The following is a 20,222-nucleotide window of genomic DNA, read 5'->3' as shown; positions in this document are numbered from 1 at the left end:
AAGGTAAAAAAGCCTTTTAATAGTAGCTTCCCTCAACCCCCCCCCCCCCCCCCCCAAAAAAAAGACCTACTTGAGCCTGATCTTGATTCAGCGTTGTGCACATCTGCAGTAGCTCTTCTCTCTCCCTACTCTCACAAGCTTGGCTGGGAGCAGCAGGAGCCATTAGCTCCTGCTGCTGTCAGTCAAAACCTGTGAACAGAGAGCGGGGGGGGGGGCACACTATGTGTCTGAATAGACGCACGCAGCCCAACTGGGAGTCAAGCCCTCAACAAATGCTTCCATAGCAAGCGGCTATGAGGGCAATTGGAAGGGAGGAGGAACCTTGCAGGTCTTGTCCCTCTCACAGCCTATAATTGGACAATGATTAGAGCAGTAAGGCTGGGTTCACACTAGTGCAAATTGGATGTGGGTTTTCCAGATCCAAATCAGTAGATTGTGACCGACTCTCTATGGAGCCAGGTAACATATCTCTGCAGCAGCTCTGGTGTAATTTGCACAGGAGTCCTGTGCATCTTTTGGTCCATTTCAGGTCTGAATTCAGCCAAAAATTCAGCTGAAATCAGACCTGAAACGGTGAAAGAGGACGCACCGGACTCCTGCTGTGATCCGCTGCGTGCTCATTTGTGAACCCAGCCTTAAAGACTGATGAGCTCTTCCCTTTGTTATTGTTGGCACATGAGCATTGCACATACCTGATTGGCTCCTTGTGCTGCCAGTCTGAGCTCTGCTATTAGCATTCTCTAACACGTGACAGTGTCAGGGCTAAAGGTATTTTTTTTTTTTTTTCAAGGGGGAAGGTTTAGCCATAGGCAGTAAGAGGAAAATAGGTGAATAGGGAAAAATAATGCTAACGGTAGGAGGGGCTTAAAAATTGAGCCTACTTGCTGTACATGGTAATATTTACAACAGTGCCTGTACCCAAAAAACATTCTAATTAATGTGCCACAAGCAGGAGTGTAACAGACCCAAATAAAGCTCAGTGCAATCATTTGCAAAAATAAATGAAGTGCTTCCATTTTCCATTTCATGTGCTTTTCTGCACACAGCGTAAAAGACCACTGATCACTTGGTTCTCAGGGCTCCCTGAGCAGAGAGCTGGTGGCTGTCAGTCACTTCTTTTTAGGGTCCTTTCACACGGGGCGGATCAGTGCTGATCCGCCCCGTGGATATCCGCTTGCTCAGTGGGGATCACCGGAGCGATCTCCGCTGAGCGGGAAGATGACAGGTCTGTCTCTGCACACAGACGGATCTGTCACAGCGCCGCTCTCCCCTATGGGAGATCGGGTGACGACGGACCGCAGTGTCCGTCGTCACCCGATATGATGATGGATGGAAAAATATCTTTTTCCTCCGTCACACTTTTTCGGATCGGAGTGGGTCGGATGTCAGCGGACATGTCACCACTGACATCCGACGCTCCATAGACCTCTATGGAGCATCCGTTGAGGTCCGCCTGAAAAACTGACAGGCGGACCTGAACGGATCGTCTGTGTGAAAGGGGCCTAAGTTTTGGTTAGAGAGGAGATGCAATAGAACACTGATGGGTAGATTCACCTTTTCTATTTGTCCTGTTTACCATCATCATCGAAAGTGAAAGCAATTCCCACATTTTGGGTTGACATCGGAACACTAATAAAGGGGAAATCTTCCAATGGGGACACTCGTTCTGGTGACACACTGGGATTTCCTCACTTTGGAGAGATTTCTCTCACGTCCTGTTTTGCCCAGGGATGGGAAGTAAGGGGAAATCTCCCCAATGGGAAGCATATGGCAAAACAATAAAACTGACAGGCGTTATAACCTTTATCCAAAATGAAATTTGTTTTGCCCTTAGTTGCACTTTAAGTGCATCTGTCAAGGAAAAGGTAAATACCTGAAGGAATAAGCTCCATCACCATTTAATGCCTTGAATTGCTATTTTTGACCAAATTGACCATAACAATAGATCAAATTGTTATGTGTTTTTTTTGGGGGGGGGGGGGGGGGAGATTTGGAGGAGATATTGATGATATGATTTTTAGGAGGACTGAGCCTAATTATCTTCTGTATCATATCATGGTTTTCATGGAGTGGTTGGAGAAATTGGGGAGTTTGACTTTTTTTTCTGTATATTTATCACTGGGCTGTTGTAGCCCATGTACTGTATGTTGTAGGGTCCGCTTTTGCTATAGTTTTACACTAGATGGCCAAAAGGTTTGTGGACAACTGACCATCTTATGAGCTTGCTGGACATCCCATTCTAAAACAGTGAGCATTAATATGGAGTTAACCCCTGCCCCCTCCTTTGCAGGTATAACAGCCTCCACTATTCTGGGAAGACTTTCTGCCAGATTGTGGAATTTGTGCTTATTCAGCCAAAAGAGTGTTTGTGAGGTTGATGTTGGATGAGAAGACCTGGCTCACAGTCACTGTTCCAGCATATCCCAAAGATATTCAGTAGGGCTGAGGTCAGGGGTCTGTGCAGGCCACTGAGTTTCTCCACACTAAAGTGGTCATAGTTGGGTTTAAAAAAACAAAAAACACAAAACCATCTAGTTTAGCCAATAAAAAAAAAAGGAATGGTCCAACGATGTCTTTATGGGGTTGGCTTTGTGCACAGTCATGCTGGAACAGAGAAGAGCCTTCCCGAAACTGTTCCCACAAGCACACAATTGTAAAAAATTGGAAGAGCACAATTGTCTAATATGTCTCTGAATGCTGTAGTATTAACAGTACATTTGAACTTCATTATTTTGGAGGGGTGGCCAGATACAGTACTTTGGGCCATATGGTAGGTGTGATGGTCAGGTGTCCATAAAAGTTTAGCCATATAGTGCATGTCCTCAGATTGTACCCAGAAAATGTAAGAGAAGATTTTAAATATCAGAATGATTTTTATAGTTATATTTGTAACTAATAACTTCTCCATCATTTCTCCCATCCCCCTTCTTTTTTTTTTCCTTTGAACACTGTATGTATGGTACTCCATCTGTCTTTGTCCCCTGGCTTGTGTACTGCCTTTCTCCTAACATGACTCCCTCACCATATCAGAAAGCTACACATTAACCTCAAGCAGGGACGATGTGGCAGAAGGCCAGGAGGACAGTGATGCTTCCAGCCCACTGCCACACTCCTTGGGTGATAGGATCGGTTGGTCTATTCCCCCCCGCCCACCCCACTCGATGGACGAGAGCTGGTTTGTTACCCCTCCCCCCTGTTTTACTGCAGAGGGTCCTGGCCAAACTGCGGTGGGAAGCAGTCCACTGGAAGACCTCCTTATAGAACATCCCAGCATGTCGGTCTACATCACAAGCGGAAGCATCGTGGTGGGGCGAGACGCCAGTGAAATCACAGTCATCAGAGACAGGTAATTGTTGTAAATACAGTATATACTCATCAATGAAATTGTTTAGTAATGCATAACATTTATTATATTGCAGCTTGCCAATTCTTGTGTGGTGGCTGCATTTTTTTTCCATTATTTTAACCTGGTGATCCAGTCAGTATGTCTGTTGCATTTCAAAAGAACAAGCTCTTTTGCAGATGTAGCAGTTACAGGGATAATACAAACTATTTACCACTGACAAGGGTGCTTACAATGATCAGATCTTATTTAAAATAAACAAAAATATAAAACCTTTTATACCAAAAGGAAAAATCTGTTGCTGTAGCTGCTTATTAGGTGTGAACTGGAGTACGACTTCAGTTGTTAGTATATGTAAATCTGCTAGCCCGTCTAACACTCCCCTACTTCCAGACTGACAAGTCTGCTGTCCAAAGGTGCCCCCTGTGCTCATTCATTCAGAGCGGGGGCGCTCTAATACAGGGGGTGTGTTACTGGCCAGATCACAATGTGAGAATGGAGGGAAAAAGCCTAAAAAATAACAGCCTATTGCGGCCACCACATTAACTACAGTAGATTAAATTATACTAATGATTGGTAAGCTACAATATTAAATTTTTGGCTTTGGGTTTAGCACTGCTACTGTGTCCAAGCAGTGGCTTGAGCTATAGGATGTGCTAATTGCCATGTTTGGTGCCCTCTAATGATACCAGATTGAAGCAGTTCCTCAACCTGTAAAATAAGGATGGGGAGTAAGCTACCACTAAAAAGTGGCAGTGTGGATACCAGTGGTGGCATGCTCTCAATATTTTGGGCTTCCCAGCAATTAGTGGTCTTACCTTAGGAGGCCGATGCTGAGGTGGTGCTGGATCAAGGGAAGGCTCCTGGAAGCTTAAAGAGGCTATTTCTGCCCCTCCACCTGCTGCTGCTTGCTCCAACTTGCCGAGGGAAAAGCTGGGGCCATTGCTTCTCCTCCTGGCCCGACCAGGAAGTGGGTCCTAAAACCCGATTGGCCAGGAATCCTAAGACTCCCTAGCTAGTTGGGTCTCAGGGCCTGCTTCCTGATTGGCCTGGAGGAGAAGCAGGAAGACATTAGGCTGGGTTCACACTGAGGCGGATGTGGCTCACAGCAGTGTGTCCCTGTTCTCCATTTCAGGGGCGAATCGGGCCCGAATTAGCCTGAAGTCGGCCCTGAAATGGAGCCAAAGATAGTAGTAGTTAAACCGACCATAGCTAATGCGATTGCAGGGGTGAGGTTGGAGCACAGGGGGGAGTCGTCCATGCCGGGAGAACACAGTAAATATTGGTAGGGGCTGTACCCAATTCAACAATTGAATTGGGTACAATCAGCCTGCCCATAGATAGTTTGAATCTTGGCTGGTTCTGCAGGGATCGGCCGAGATTCGAATCGTCTATGGCCGCTTTTAGTCACATTCAACTGGACTTGTTCTGTATCGGTGATGACATTTGCAGCTTACCCAAGCCACTTTTTTAGTTCCAATGAGTTCCAGGAAGTTACCCCAGTATTTAAATCCACACCTTAATCCAATCACTATGCAATGGGTAGAAGTTGATTGCCCAAGAACAGGATGGGAGGTGTTAAAGTTGTGTGACCACCCTGTTCTAGTTACATAATCCCATTGTTAGTCAGGAAACCTTCATAGTTCCTCTCTCTAAAAAGGCTCCATTCACATTTGTGCGACTTTGGACACTAAAGTGGCGTGACAAGTCACATCCCCATGTTTTTCAATGGTAACCGTTCAAATATGTGTGACTTTAAAAAGGTTCCTTTAGGGTGCCGTAGACTGCAATGTAAAAAAAAAAGTTGCATGAAAGTCAAACCTGAATGTTATACATTTGACCATTGTGCAACAGTTCTACATTATTATTGGTTGAAGCCAAGTCGCACCAATCCCAAGTTGCATCAAAATTGTACTCTGGAGTGGCACAAGTGTGAATGAAGCTTAAAGGTGTGAATTGTCACATCACCAAGGTGCAGATGTTAAAACTGCAGAACATGTGGAACCTTCACAGATATTTATGCGGGAGAAGTAATTGTCTATTGTGACCATCGAACCAGGGGCTCAACAGGCTCAACAGTTTGGCATTCCATGAATGCAAAACGAAATCAACAGCATGGAATAAGAGGTCTCAAGCTTGTTATACCAAAATGCAACAAAAGTAACATTTTACTTTATCAAATTAGGTGATAGAGTTAAAATGTAATTTTATGCAAACTCTACTGTGAGACTATAAGTTGCAATGTACAAAGAAAGCAAATCTAATGTTGTAAGGATTGAAAATATTTTTAAATAACTACACTGAGATGGGTTGTGCATAATGCATCATTGCCTTCTTTCCAGGTCACCGAGCAAAACCAGAGTGGAACGACGCACACCTCATCACGCCACCTCTGTCTCTGCCAAAGCCGCCATATTAGGAAAAGTGGGTCAAGTCTCACGGATCCAACGCGCCAAAGCTCAGGTGGACAAGCGCAAGCTGGGACGTAAAAATCTGCAACGGCAAAATCTGGCACAGTCGTTCCAGGGCCGCAATGCAATGCGACAACGCAACTTTGTGTGCCAGCCTAGGCAGCGCCAGCTCAACCACTGAACTACTCTTTTTAGCTGTTTACATGAACAAGGGCATTATCTATCCTCAGAACCCCCATCCGTCCATCCTGCCTCATGGTTTGTCAGTACCGTCTCTTGCCTCTACTGTACCCTACTCTAAGCACAAGAACACCATCACCCTTCTCTCTTGCTGTTTTGGTGCTGAACGTACTCCATTGTAGTGGGGTGTTTTAAGTAGCTAATAATGGTAAAGCGAGGAAGGGTGTTGGAAGCTTCCTCTAGGTAAAAAGCTCACCAAACCCTCAAAAGGCTTTTTTTTTAAATTTAATGTACTTGTTTAGATTTTAGCTGCTTTTTAACACACGTTTTATTATGGCCAAGTTTCTGTTGAAGCTCTGCATTTGAGGGTATTCGTCTTTGTCAATAATCAGGCTTTATTTTCCAGGTACTAAAGAATTGGTTGGAATATTGAAATTGCTAACTTTTAAATCCACACCCTCACTACAGGTGAGCATCTTTCAGAAACCTCTTTGAAGAGCATTATCAGGGAATTAGACCAGACAACACTGAAGGGATGTGTACAGTGCATTATTTAGTGCTTTATAAAAGAGAAGTATGGGGTTTGGGTTTACTTAGGTGAATGCAGCATCGGTCCAATGCTGCATCTGGCCCCCTGCTGGCTCTAACACTGGGAAACGAGCGAACAACCACCACCGATTGCTCAATTCCCAGGGCTCCTAAATAGAGAGCTGGTGACTGTCAGTCACCGTCTCTCTGCTCTGCCAAGCCCCCCTGCTGAAACGCTAGGCTGTGTAGGGGGTAGGAGAGACCGTCTCAGGCGCTCAGCAGCTCACTGATAGGTTGAGCCACAGGGGAGTGTTTGGCTGTACTTCTCCTTTAGCCCAGGTTCACACTTTAGCGATGTCAGACATCGCATGTGATTCACACCCGCACTGCAGGTGTTGATCACATGCGATGTCTGCAATGCAAGTTCAGCTTTACAGTTTTTTTTCCCCCGCACTGGAAATCTGATCACATGGGTGTTCTCACCTGTGCAATCCGATTCCTGTGCGAATCCACAGTTCACACTGCGATCATTGAACCGATCTGGGGGTATCATTAACATTGTATTGACACCTGCAGAGGTTTGCAGAGGGCAGTGTGAACTGCCTGCGGGAGAGATGTGATGCGGGAATCGGCACTGGAATTGTGTATTTTGGCTTACTAAATAAAGATCTAAGCCTTGTACAAGGCTTTGCACTGTACACATAAGGTTGGTATGAAGACCATACACAGGTCTGTATCAATTACATCTCTTGCCAAAGGGACCTGCAATGCTTCACATTAATAGAAAGTAGGAGCAGGTTTACGATGGCAAGTGGATGTAGATGAGCGGGTATGGAGAGAGTGGACTTCTGTTAAAAAAGGGAATTGGTAATAGAGTTTTTAAAGTAGCATGGAAATATTGAGAGTGTTAAATGGTTAAAAAGTAGGGTTGCTGGAAGGCCAATTTAATAGAGGAACAGTTCTGAATACATGTGTATATAATAATCTTTTAATTTATTTGGGTTCCTTCTTCTATGTAGCTGTGCTGTGGTTCCTGCTACCATTTGGTAGAATTGAAAGCTTCAGCACTACGTAAAAAAAAATAGCAAGCCTGCAAGATACATAAAAGAAGTAAACAAAAAGGGACTTTAAAAGGTTGCCACTGATAATCCCAATAAGAAAATAAGTGCTCACATTGTATAAATGTATAGAATTTATGGTTGTGTCTCTATATTCTTTTTCTGGGTGGTAGACACCCCTTTTCCTTCAGTGAGACTTTACAACCTGCAATAATCAAAAATTCGGAATGGTTGTATCTTTTATATGCTTTACGGAAAGCCTGCAAGAGCTGAAAGATACATTAAGAGACTTTAGGAAAGCTGCTGAAATCTTGCTATATGCATTTCTCTTATGCATACTGCAGTCTGTCTGTACAAGGTCTTCTGAAGGCACCACAGCTCAGCCATAAGGGCAACACAAGACTGGTGGTGACTACAAAAAAAGGTCCTGCCTTTCTAACCTTTGATTATATTGGTTATCAATTACCTCTTTTAGATTACGTACGTAAGTTAATTACATACATTAGGATTTTCTGAATTCAATTGAAGAGATAAGATAGTCAACTAAAGATTACATTTTAAATGCATTTCTGTTTTCTGTATGGGGGATTCTGAATTTGCATTGCTGTGTTATTAAAAAAAAAAAAAAAGCAGATGTAAACTCAGTTTAGGTGTGCTTTGGAAAAATAGAGGCATTAGGAAGGTAGGTTGGCATTCTCAAACTGTAAAAACTTCAGTAGGAAACACTAAGTACCATGGCAACATGTTGGGTCATATGACCCGCAGCAGCTTTATATTTCGGTAAAGTCTTCAAACACTTTATCATTGCAGACTCTGCAATCCTCATTTCCTGAGTGCACTGCTGCCTTCAACTTCACCACCCGTGACCTGGGTCTGAGGAACGGCAGGACCTGCTGTTTTTAACTGGTTCGTTTTTACAGTTTGATAGGCCCAACCCTACTTATCTGCCTAATGCCTCAGTAGTTTTCAGAGGGGGACCTAAACTCTGAAGTTAGGTCAGATTTAAAACAATAAAAATGATATAAGCCTCTATTTCAGGACAGCAACCCTACTCGGATTAGAACTGAGCTGAAGCATTGCAAGTCCCTTTTTACTGGTCACTATTAAATATGGGCTATGTACAAGGTGCAGTAACCCATGTCAATCAACCAGTCTTCTCTCACTGTTTCACTGCTCAAAGTGGAATCCAATCTAGTGAACTGCTCTATGTGCTGCCTTATTAAGTAAGCCTTTTTGCTAGGTTTCAGGTACTCAAAAACTCCTAGCCTCCAGTTCCTTTCAGTAAAATGCTGACTGTTGATTGCCTAACGTGTTTTGGTACATGGATCGGTTACTAAGCATTTGCACATAATCCATATATATTACAGAAAAATGAGATTTCCAGATTCAGATTGTGTAAGGTTGTCATGATGTTTAAAAGAATACTGCTCCTTTTTATGTATTGTGCTTTTCAAAGAGGTTTGGTGGGAATAAAGTAAAATGCCAGCAAACAATTTTAAAGGAAAACGGTTGGGATTCATGGCTGTCACGCTGATCCAATGGCTTTAGTACCTTTTTGAAGTCATCGGGAACCTCACTCCGAACTTTACTGATTTGCGTGCTTGTCCCAGATCCGTATCTAAAACTACCAAAGCCAGAGACATCCACACAACTAGTGGTTTAAGAATCTGGCAGCTTCTGTTTTTCTTTTAGTATAGTTTTCCTTTAAATGGAGGGTGATTAGGATGCTTGCTGTTAAAAGGTTATACTTTATGGATCTGCAACATGAGCATTGGTTGCCTTTAATTTTCTCTGTCTTCTTCCCTTTGTGCTTGGTAACTATATCGGGTATATAGAAGATTCTTTCTTAGAGTCAGTTAAGCTAACTCATAACTTCCCATTTTAATTTATGATAGAGTGGGTAAGAGTCAGAACCTCTCAAGTTTTTATTGCTGCCCGTGTCTTTATTGGGAAGATTTCTCACCATTTTCTGTCTCGGTAATACCAGGACAAGAAATTTAGGTGCATGTGATGCTGACACAGGAAGACCCAAAAAACAATAAAAAACCCAACAAGTATTCCAACCGTTTGTCCAGGCAGAAAGTGAGGGCGCATATCCCCCAAAGGAGCCACAGACAGCAGCAAAACTTGATAGAAATTCTTACCTTTCCTCATTCTAAAACTCGGATTTGGGCTTTCTAAACCCTTCCATTTATCTAAAACTAAGGTTTGGGCGTTCAAAACCCTTCCTCTATTTAAAATTAGGATTTTGGATTTCAAAACCCTTCCTCCATCTAAAACTTGGATTTAGGCTTTAAATACCCTGCCTAACTAGGAGTTGGGCGTTCAAAAACCGAACAAGTTATCTTCACAGTGAAGCTTGGCAGTTGGGTATAAACCCTCGCTTCAAGTGCCCTCATCACCCTTCATAACTTGATCAATGAATTTATGTAGAGCTTTGTATTAACTGTTAACATTTTCAGATTATGGCTAAGAGACGGGTTATAGGACAAAGTGACTGAGAAAGCATTTACCCTGTCACCACTGTTTAGTAACCCACCACTTTGTAATCCAACTTGTACATAAATCCTAAAAACAAACAAAAAAAAGGTGCTTAATAATTTTCTTTAACAACGTGTAAATATATCTTAGAACACTATCGAAGCATGTGTGAGTATTTGGTGACAGTGTTTTTACAACTGGGAACGTGCATGGTTGGTGTCATCCATTCTATTTAGACACAGAGACACCTCACGGCTATAGGATTATTGTTTTGCTCCATTCTGTTTTGTAACGGATTGACTTTTATAGAGCCGTTCAGGCTCTTTTTGGAAGCATATGTGATTTAGAGCAAATCTGTGTGGACTCAGGGACCCTAACAGCTAGTGATAAAAGACAATTTGATGTGCATGTTTTATTATGGTGTACGTTCTGTGTTGATAGTGCAGGGAGACTTTTAAGCACATTTGTATCTTATTTTAGGGTCACCTTTGAAGGGAAAACTGCAGTGAGCAAGTATTCTGGCTGCCTTAGCTGATCTCTCCTGAAAATTTTACTGTTAGGACTTCATGCTTTCCAAAGCCAGCCATACATAGATCGAAATTCCGCTGGTTCCTGCTGAACTGGCTGAATTTTCGATCCATGTATGGGGCACCCTGGTTGAATGAAAAAACAAAATGATGAATGTATGGGGCACCTAAGTTGCTCATGTATAACAGATTTATACATTGGCAGCTCCTGGCTGTGACGTCTTCCAGGCCAGTGCTCAGGGGATTGCATCCACAGGGAGCCAAGCAACTAGCAATTTTTAGGAAAGTGCAAGCTAAAACATTGCTAACACTGAGGAATTCTGGCAGGTTGTCTACTCTGTGGCATGCATATTACAGTTCCTCAGCCTAGCTTGGTCCAGTAGAAAAAAATTCAGATAAAGAAGGAAGGGACATGTAGATACATGCTATACATCAGAAGGTTTATTATAAAGTTAGATGGCTCACATCTGCATTTCACACAAGTGCCTAATCAGAAGGCTTTAAGTCAAGGCCTTTTAATGAATTGAAAGGGGCAGTTTCCTGCCATAAAAGACGTATTATACTCATCTGTCTGGTGGCCCATATCTCTTATCTCCAGTCCAGTGCTGCAGCCTCCATCATTGTCTTCAGCATTCTACACTTCCAGGAATGTCAGATGCCTGTGCTCCCCTGCCACGCACCATGGTTCCCATCCTTCGAATCGTGTGCCACTACAGAACTTGGTAGTGATATAGGAGTTGGAGTAAAGGGTCATGGTGGGGGACAAAGGCATCGGATACTCCCAGAAATGTTGAATTCCGAATACACTGAGGCTGCAGCACTGAAACCTAGAGAAGGTGGAAGACCTAGGCCACTGGAGAAACAAGTATTTGTAGAAAGCTGTCCTATTCAGTTCTTTAAAGACTTGGCAGACTTTCCTTTAAGACAGCAACCATCAGTTTATAATAAAACCTACTGATATTTGGCGCACAACTATGTGGACCTTCTTTCTACAATTCTATATCATTTTCAGGTCAGCGATGGTCAGCTTTCAACTGCAGGTTTCCTTAAGGCACAAACAAGCTTTGTGCCTCAGGACTTAGAGATGCCCCTAGTTCCTTGTGTATTGACAACTGTCAAGACTTCCAGCATCATATGTAACCAGGCGGAGGTGGACTTGGCCAGCCTGTTTCAGAAGTTGGTCATTTCCTCAAAAAGCTGAGAAAATGGTGCTTCTCTCACTCTGTTTAATTATGAGCTTTAGTATCTGCTTAAACTTTTCTGTCTATTTTATTTTAGCATTTTAATCCTAAACAACCATGCATCTGTTCAGTTATTTTAATACTTAATCTGTAGATTGTAGCTACAAAATAGCCGCCATCTTGATTACATACATATGATATTCTAGAATAGTGCCATGGCTAGTTCCATGGCTATGCTGTGTGTATATGTTATCGTAGTGCAGAACATTCACATTTAATCTGAAAACTTTTTACCTATTGTAGACTATGGGGTCAATTTACTAAAAGTGGAGTAAAAAATCTGGTGCAGCTGTGCATGGTAGCCAATCAGCTTGTTCAATTAAGCTTTGAAAAAATAAAATAAAATTGGAAGCTGATTCGTTTGCATGCAGATCTGCACCAGATTTTGAACTTTCCAGTTTTAGTAAATGAACCCTATGTGTCTATAGTGTTATCAACTCTGCCAGTGTTGATATTTACTGTCTCCCCAGAGCAGTGCAAGGCTTATTCCATGGCAGAGAAACACTAATGCAACATGAATGCAGTTGTCGGTGCTTACTGACACTTTGATGAGAATTATTTGAAATTCACTGGGTAATCAGCCTAATTTCAACCTATTGGTCACCCACATTCAGCATACATTTACTATATTCTGTGGTGAATCCTTACAAACTATGCTTGCCACCCATTATTACTTACTAACAAAGAGGATCCCCCTAAAAATATATACATTATATTAAATATATATAAAAAAAAAAAAAAAAATTATATATATATATATATAAAGAATATGACCCCATTTCATTGCTTGGCATGGCCTGGTCCAGCTGCTGAAAAACAAAATAATTTTTTGAAGGACCTGCCCTTTATAAATGCTCTGCAAAACCAAATTTTACCATCAGGTGGCAAGTCTTGGAATCACTGTAACTGCGATTTATGATAAATGCTGGATATGCATTGCATTAAAATGCATTGGCCTATTCAGTTGACTTGAAAGATAAAATGCAACAGGCAGGCTCTGTTTCTAAGACATCTAATGAAGTTGTGCTGTTCATTTTGCTACACAGGCACATAACCATTTTTCGAGAGATCATTCTATCAATGCATGACCTAGGGGCTCATGTAGTTGGTGAAATAAAGATTTAAGCTGTAACTCTTATAATCTAATATTGAACACCATTTAGGTGCATATGAACAGTTTTCATAGCTATCAGCTTGCAGTTATTATGCTATTAAAGTGGTTGTATACTCAATTTTTTAACTTTTACCTACAGGAAAGCCTATAATAAAGCTTACCTGTAGGTAAAAAAAATATCTCCTAAACCGTTATTCCCCTCGGTATGCACCGCTGACTGCAGCGGAGCATGCGCACAAGGGGATTCTCGGCCTGAAAATCCGGCAGTGGCCGGCGTGAAATCTCCCACGCGCATGCGCGGGAGTGACGATATCGCGGCTCCGGCCACTCACAGCGCCGGAGTCGCGATACCCGGAAGAAACGCCGAGGGAGCATGTCAGCTCCCTCGGCGTGGATCGGGCCAGATGTCGGGGCCTCGTTCTAAGGTAAGTATTTCATAATGAGCTAGTATGCGGTGCATACTAGCTCATTATGCCTTTTGCTTTGCAGGTTTAAAAAAAAAAAAATGTGCGGGTTTACTACCGCTTTAAGTTTTATAAATTAAACATTAATGAACAACATTGCATTGCAGCAGCAAATTTTATTTAAAGGCTTAGGCCGGGATCATACATATGCGAATTGGATGTGGATTTTCCGCAGGAGACTGTGACCAGCTCTCAATGGAGCCTGTTCACACAGCTCCAGGGCGGCTGCAGTCTGCACTTTAACAGGGTCCTGTGCATCTTTGGTTCTGATTCAGGTGCAAATTCAGGCAAAAATTCTGACCTGATTTGCACCTGAATCAGTGAAAACGGACGCCCCGGACCCCATGCTGTGAGCCGCGGCCGCAGCATATGTACACGGAGCCATAGTCTATCTTTCTGACCATGTTTTGTGTAATAGCCATATTTAGGGGGCAACATGAAACATCGTAGGGCCCCTTTCACACACGCTGGATCCATTCTTCTCAGCAGTGGATCTGTCTGCTGATCCCATGCTGAGTGGAACGGGGGGGGGGGGGGGGGGTGTGACAGGTCTGCTCATGCAGAACAGGGACGGACACAACCCTCTCTGCTCTATGTGCAGTTGGATTTAAATGAACCAGCTGACTATTTACACTCGACTGGCCTCCGATCCGATAAGACGGAGAGTAACGGATCCCCTTCCATTTGTTTTTGCCAGATTGGAGGCAGGACACAAATCAGTTTATCTTCGCCGCTCCATTAAAGAGAATGGAGGGTCCGATCAGGTCCACCTGGAAAACAGACAGGTGGACCTGATTAGGACCACTCGTGTGTAAGGGGCCTTAAACTCCACCCCCCGCCCCTCCCATTTACCTGAATTGCAAGGTGCTTCCTCCTAGCGGTCTTCTGTCTGCATCTGAATTCGGCATGGCTCCGTTCGACAGATCCACGTGTCATGTGTTTTTATTTTTTTATGATTGCTTACTTGCGTGAACAATATAGGCCCATCTTAATGTTTCTCTAAAATGCTGCAACAGGGTCACATGTAAAATAGCTGATTTATTTCACCTTAGAATATCCAGCCTTTTAGATCTGTCAAATGACCATTGATATGCCATCTAACCTCGTAGCTGTGCGTTTTATTTTTACTTCTATTTTAGTTGTATATCGCTGTATGTCATTAGATGCAACCCAATATCAAAAAGCTTTATGGTGCTGTTTCAGGTCAAAACTATATCAAAGCTTTTTTTTTTTTCTTTTTTTTTTCTTAAAGTTGCATCAGATTCCGGAAGGAATAAAATCCTTCATGGGGTGGATCTGGTGTCATATTTTAGGTGCTAGTTTTGATATTTTGCAGTCTTTAGTGGCTATGCTATTCCAGTGTTTGTGGGTTCAGTAACAGATCATAAAACTATAATAGGAGTCTCCAAGTCCAAACAATAGTTTTGTGTGCAGTGAAATCAATTGCAGCAATATGAAAAAAAAAAAAAATCTAAAAAAGATGCACTATGTAGTAGTTGTACATCTCTGCAGTATATACAATGCATGTGCCTTTCTAGTCATTTTTGCATGGAATAAGTCACAGATTATGGTGAAGTATTGGACTGGTTGATGTTCTCTAGCAAGAACACTGTATGCGTCCTACTGCTTTGTGAGCAAATGAGTTTTATAATTAAAAACAAAACAAAAACCTTCAATATCCCTTTTTATAGGGTTAAAACCAGCAACAGGCAGAGCGAGAGCGCGTGTGTGTGGTGTGTGTGTGTGTGTGTGTGTGTGTGTGCTAGAGATGGAAGTCAATGGGAATTGAAGTTAATGTAAGCAATTATTTCAGTTCACTTTTTTTCTAGACTTACTGACCTTTATTAAATTCAAGAGTTTCTACAAAATAAGGGTTGCTAGATACAAACCTTCCTCTGATTGGCCGAGGCGGGTGAATAATGTTACAATCTCATCCAATGAAAGGAAGCGTTGAAGTCATTCATAAAATGCAAAGCTCCCTGTTAATGGCTGAGCGGCACTCAGGTTTGTTCGGGAGTGTGAAGGGAAGTCTCCATCCTACTGCTGGAACACAGCCCTGTATACAGGCAATCCCCAAGGAGTTACTTGCTCTCAACTTACACTATATTACCAAAAGTATTGGAACACCCGCATTTACTCACAAATAAACTTTAATGGCATCTTAGTCTGTAGGGTTCAATATTGAGTTGGCCCACCCTTTGCAGCTACAACAGCTTCAACTCTTCTGGGAAGGCTGTCTGCAAGGTTTAGGAGTGTGTCTATTGAAATGTTTAACCATTACTCCAGAAGCGCATTTGTGAGGTAAGGCACTGATGTTGGAGAGAAGGCCTGGCTTGCCTTCTCCACTCTAATTTATCCCAAAGGTGTTCTAGCAGGTTGAGGTCAGAACTCTGTGCAGGCCAGCCAAGTTTCTCCATCCCAAACTCGCTCATCCATGTCTTTTATGGACCTTGCTTTGTGCACTGGTCCAAATCATTTGGTGGAGGGGGGGACTATGTGGGGTTGTTTTTCAGGGCTTGGTCTTGGCCCCCTTAGTTTCAGTGAAGGGAACTCTTAAGGCGTGAGCACACCAAGACATTTTGGACAATATCATGCTCCCAACTTTGCGGGAACAGTTTGGGGATGGCTCCTTCCTGCTCCAACATGAAGGCAGGCGTCACAATACTTTTGGTAATATAGTGTATGACTCATACTTACAAACTGAGGGAGACAATAGGAAGTGAGGGTAAATTTACTCCTGTAAAGCCCCATACACACAATCAGAAATTCTGCCAGCAAAAGTCAGATATGAGCTTTTGGTCAAATTCCGATCGTGTGTATGCTCCTTCGGACATTTTCTGGCGGAATTCCAGCCAGCAAAAAATTGAGAGCAGGTTCTCTATTTTTTGGTCAGAAAAAGTTCTGATTGTCTGTACAAATTCCGACATGCAAAATTCCTACGCATGCTTGCAAATAATTTGAAGCATGCTTGGAAGCATTGAACTTCATTTTCTCGGCTCGACGTAGTGTTGTACGTTACCGCGTTCTTGACGGTCGAAAGTTCTGAGAACTTTTGTGTGACCGTGTGTATGCAAGCCAAGCTTGAGCGGAATTCCGTTGGAAAAAAAAACATCCAAGTTTTTTACAATGGAAAATCCGTGTATGTACAGGGCATTATGGGAAAAAGGGGTCTCTACTGAGGCTTTATCAGCAATCCTTATTTCCATGACTACCCAAAACTTGCCAAATCCAATTGTCACAGGACAGAAAGTGAGGTGAATTCTTCTAAACATGGGCACAGACAGCAAAACAAACGTTACAGGGGTGTTAATCCTTCCCTATGCTAGCCAAAACTTGACAAATATATTTATTTTTTTTGGCTGAAGTTGCACTTAAAAATTGTACCTGTTCCAATTTGCATACAAATTCATCTTAGGAACAAACCTGCAATACCTCTCTTGTTTGTAACCCAGGGACTTCCTGTACTGTAGGTAGCTGAAGCTACCTACAGTCCATATGGCACTGAGAGCTGCTGCATGTCTTAGTGAAGTAAATTGTTCGTTTGGACCAGCTTGGTCCAAACAAACTATTTAAACTTCCCTAAAAGCTGGAGAGGAGATCAGCTTAAAAACCGGACTGGCAGGCTTAAAAAAACCCCCATATTATTCATACACACCTAGGTGACTGCAGCATCGTTCCTCCACCGTCTCTAAACCTGAGAACTCGGCGATCAAAGACCCCTGATCACTAATTTCTTGGTCTTCACAGAGCAGAGAGCGGTGACTGTCCGTTACCACTCTCCATTTTGCCCCTCCAGCACACACTGGAGCGCCAGGCTGTGAAGGCGGCAGAAGCAGCTGGCTCAGGCCCTCAGCAGCATGCTAATGCCCCGTACACGCGGCCGGACATTCCGACCACAAAATCCGTTGGATTTTTCCTGACGGATTTTGTCCGAAACTGGTGTTGCATACACACGGTTAGAGAAAGTTGTCGGAAAATCCGATCGTTCGGAACGTGGTGACGTTCCTTCCGTACGACGGGACTACGTAGAGGATAGTAGCCGATAGTTTTGGTCTCGTAATTTAATCTGAGCATGCGTGGTGCTTTGTCTGCCGGAATTCTCTACAAATGATCAGAAAAAGTCAGATCGGATTTTTTTGTGGGAAAATTTTAGATCCAGCTCTCAAATCTTGGAAAAAGTCCAATAGAGCCCACACACCATCAGATTTTCCCGACAATATATCCCGATCGACCTTTTCCGTCGGAATTTCCGACCCTGTGTACAGGGCATAAGAGGCTGGGCCAACTGCTGGTCAGGCATCTGGGTGGATTCTGAATTTAAAGTTGGGATCCCACCAGAATCTGGAGCGGCTGAACGAAGTGCACTCTTGTGACCTACAGGCGACGTAGGGCCAAAAGAACTTTGCCCTACTTCTCTTTTTTTTTTACATTTTGATACTAGTTTGGGTTGAAAGGACATTTTCATCAACTCTTGGATCAAGTATAAGATTGCCTCATTGGAGAGTCATTCACCTATATATAGCAGTGGGCATTTTGTTGGTTTAAGTAATATTCACAAGACCAGCCTTATAAATAGAAGACACTACTGATGTTTCTAGAGACGCAACACAATATGGAAACCGTGAACAAAATGCTCTGCTTGGTATTGGTGGAAATTAAGATCTCTTCAGTGTGGAAGCAATGCAACTACCGTATGTAACCCGGTAGAGCTCTCTGCCCTCTGTACTGTGTGTGTGTGTGTAATGTTCTGGTAATAAGAAGCGTAATGCAATTAATAGAATATACAACATTCATCCCTGCCGTGGCAGGCGGTGAAGCCTTTTAACCCATTGTATGCCTTACAACAGAACATCATTTCGGAGCATGGACATAAAGGGTTTGGCAGGCACTGTTAAACGAGAAATGTAAATCTCTCATACTAGCAGCTTCCTACAGCGTGTTTTAGTTGCTGTATACAATTGTCTCCTTGCCTGTTAAGTGACCTCTCATTTCTGAGGTTCACTTTTTTTTTTTTTTTTCCCGTAGTAGTTAAAACAACCCATCCGCTGGCACTGAGTAACAAGTATGTGTTCCCTGGATGTTAAAGGTTTACAGTGAGTGTGTTTTTGTCTCCCTCTTAAAGGGAAGCAAATGTGATTCTATATATATATATAGTGTGTTGGCTATTGGTGTGCGCAGATGTAAGATAATGCATTAATCACTAGTGGGTAAGATGGCTGAGTACAGCGGAGTGTAATTCATTTATTCTGGTATGGCTGTATGCAATTTAGAACTGTATATTTTTTTTTCTTCCCTTTTTTGTTTTTTGAAGTGAGTCTGTTCTACTGTAACATGTCACTGACAAAAAAAAGTATAAAAGGATAAAATATAAAGAAATAAAATATTAATTTATTCTATTTTATTGCCTCTTTGCCGTTTTTTTTTTTTTTTTTTTTTTTTTTTTTTTTTTTTTTTTAGGTTTGGATAGAGTGGAGAAGGGTTGTAACCCCTGTTTGCTTTTATTGTGTCTACACCAGAAAGATATGTTGCCAGCACACCATGAATCCATAATGAATAGTTTGAGCATTTGTTTAAAGCTGAACTCCGGGAATTGTTTGCATTATTGCATACTTACATTCCTCCAGCTTGGTACATAAACTATACATTGTCAAAAGTATTGGGACACCTGCCTTTACACGCACATGAAATTTAATGGCATCCCAGTCTTAAGCCTCGTACACACGCTTTATTTTTATTTATTTTTTTACACGCGACAGAACGTTCGATTGTTGCGGCACGCTAGTCTCATGCAGAAAGTGAAGAAGTTATGAACAATACGAGAATTTTCATTTGACAGAATACAATGCCAGAAGTGACGCAACGTGTTGAATAGTTTTGTATGTATTCTTTAGTTTCTGAGCATGCTTGGTCTTGGTCTTACGATTTTTTTTTTCTGCACGAAAATCAGACATTGAGTTCACGTCCAACAAAAATGTTATAGTCTGGACATCCAGCTTTTGTCTGACGAAAATGTGAAATCGGCTGTCGAAAGCACCGTACTAACGGTAAGATTTACGGACGATCGTTCATCGTAACACAGTTGATGTCTGAAAATCTAAGTGTGGGTAGCGGCCTTTAGTCCATAGGGTTCAATATTGAGTTGGCACACCCTTTACAGCTATAACTCTTCTGGGAAGGCTGTACACAAGGTTTAGGAGCGTGTCTATGGCAATGTTTGACCATTCTTCCAGAAACTCATTTGTGAGATCAGGCACTGATGTGGAGGAGAGCCTGGCTCGCAGTCTCTGCTCTAATTCATCCCAAACATGTTTTATCAGGTTGAAGTCAGGACTGTGTGCAGGCCAGTCAAGTTCCTCCACCCCACTGGTGCACAGTCATGTTGGAACAGGAAGAGGAAATCCCCAAACTGTTTCCACAAAGTTGGGAGTATGAAATTGTCCAAAATGTCTTAATATACCGACGCCTTAAGAGTTCCCTTCAATGAAATGAAGGGGCCAAGCCCAACCCCTGAAAGACAACCCCACTCCATAATCCCCCCCCCCCCCCACCAAATAATTTGGATTGGTGGCCCAATACTTTTGCTATATAGTGTGGATGAGCAAGTTTGGGGTGGAGGAACATGACTGGTCTACACAGAAGCCTGATCTCCACCCAATAGAACTCCTTTGGGATGAATAAGAGTGGACACTGCAAGTCAGGCCTTCTCATCCAACATCAGTGCCTGACCTCACAAATGTACTTCTGGAAGAATGGTAAAACATTCCCATAAACACACTCCTAAACCTTGTGGACGGCCTTCCCAGAAGAGTAGAAGCTGTTATAGCTGCAAAGAGGTGGGCCAACTCAATATTGAACACTACAGACTAAAACTGGGA

General features: G+C 42.6%; 1 protein-coding gene across 2 annotated transcripts in view; it reads left to right on the top strand.

Moving 5' to 3' along the window:
* The window catches only part of TP53INP2 (tumor protein p53 inducible nuclear protein 2), a 51,384-nt gene extending 32,641 nt beyond the window's left edge, over positions 1-18,743 (top strand). For both annotated transcript variants that reach the window (XM_077459142.1, XM_077459143.1), the window contains exons 3-4: positions 3,031-3,346; positions 5,686-18,743. In XM_077459142.1, the coding sequence (XP_077315268.1) occupies positions 3,031-3,346; positions 5,686-5,935 (566 nt within the window). In that variant the 3' untranslated portion in view covers positions 5,936-18,743. The remainder of the gene's footprint in view (positions 1-3,030; positions 3,347-5,685) is intronic.
* The last annotated feature ends 1,479 nt before the right edge of the window (positions 18,744-20,222 follow it).

Source organism: Lithobates pipiens, unplaced genomic scaffold (genome assembly GCF_037356315.1).
Source record: "Lithobates pipiens isolate NorthernLeopardFrog02 unplaced genomic scaffold, aLitPip1_a1.2 Scaffold_28, whole genome shotgun sequence".
NCBI classification, from domain to species: Eukaryota; Metazoa; Chordata; class Amphibia; order Anura; family Ranidae; genus Lithobates; species Lithobates pipiens.
Note: the sequence above shows the minus strand (reverse complement) of the source record. Positions and strands in the feature narration are given on the sequence as shown.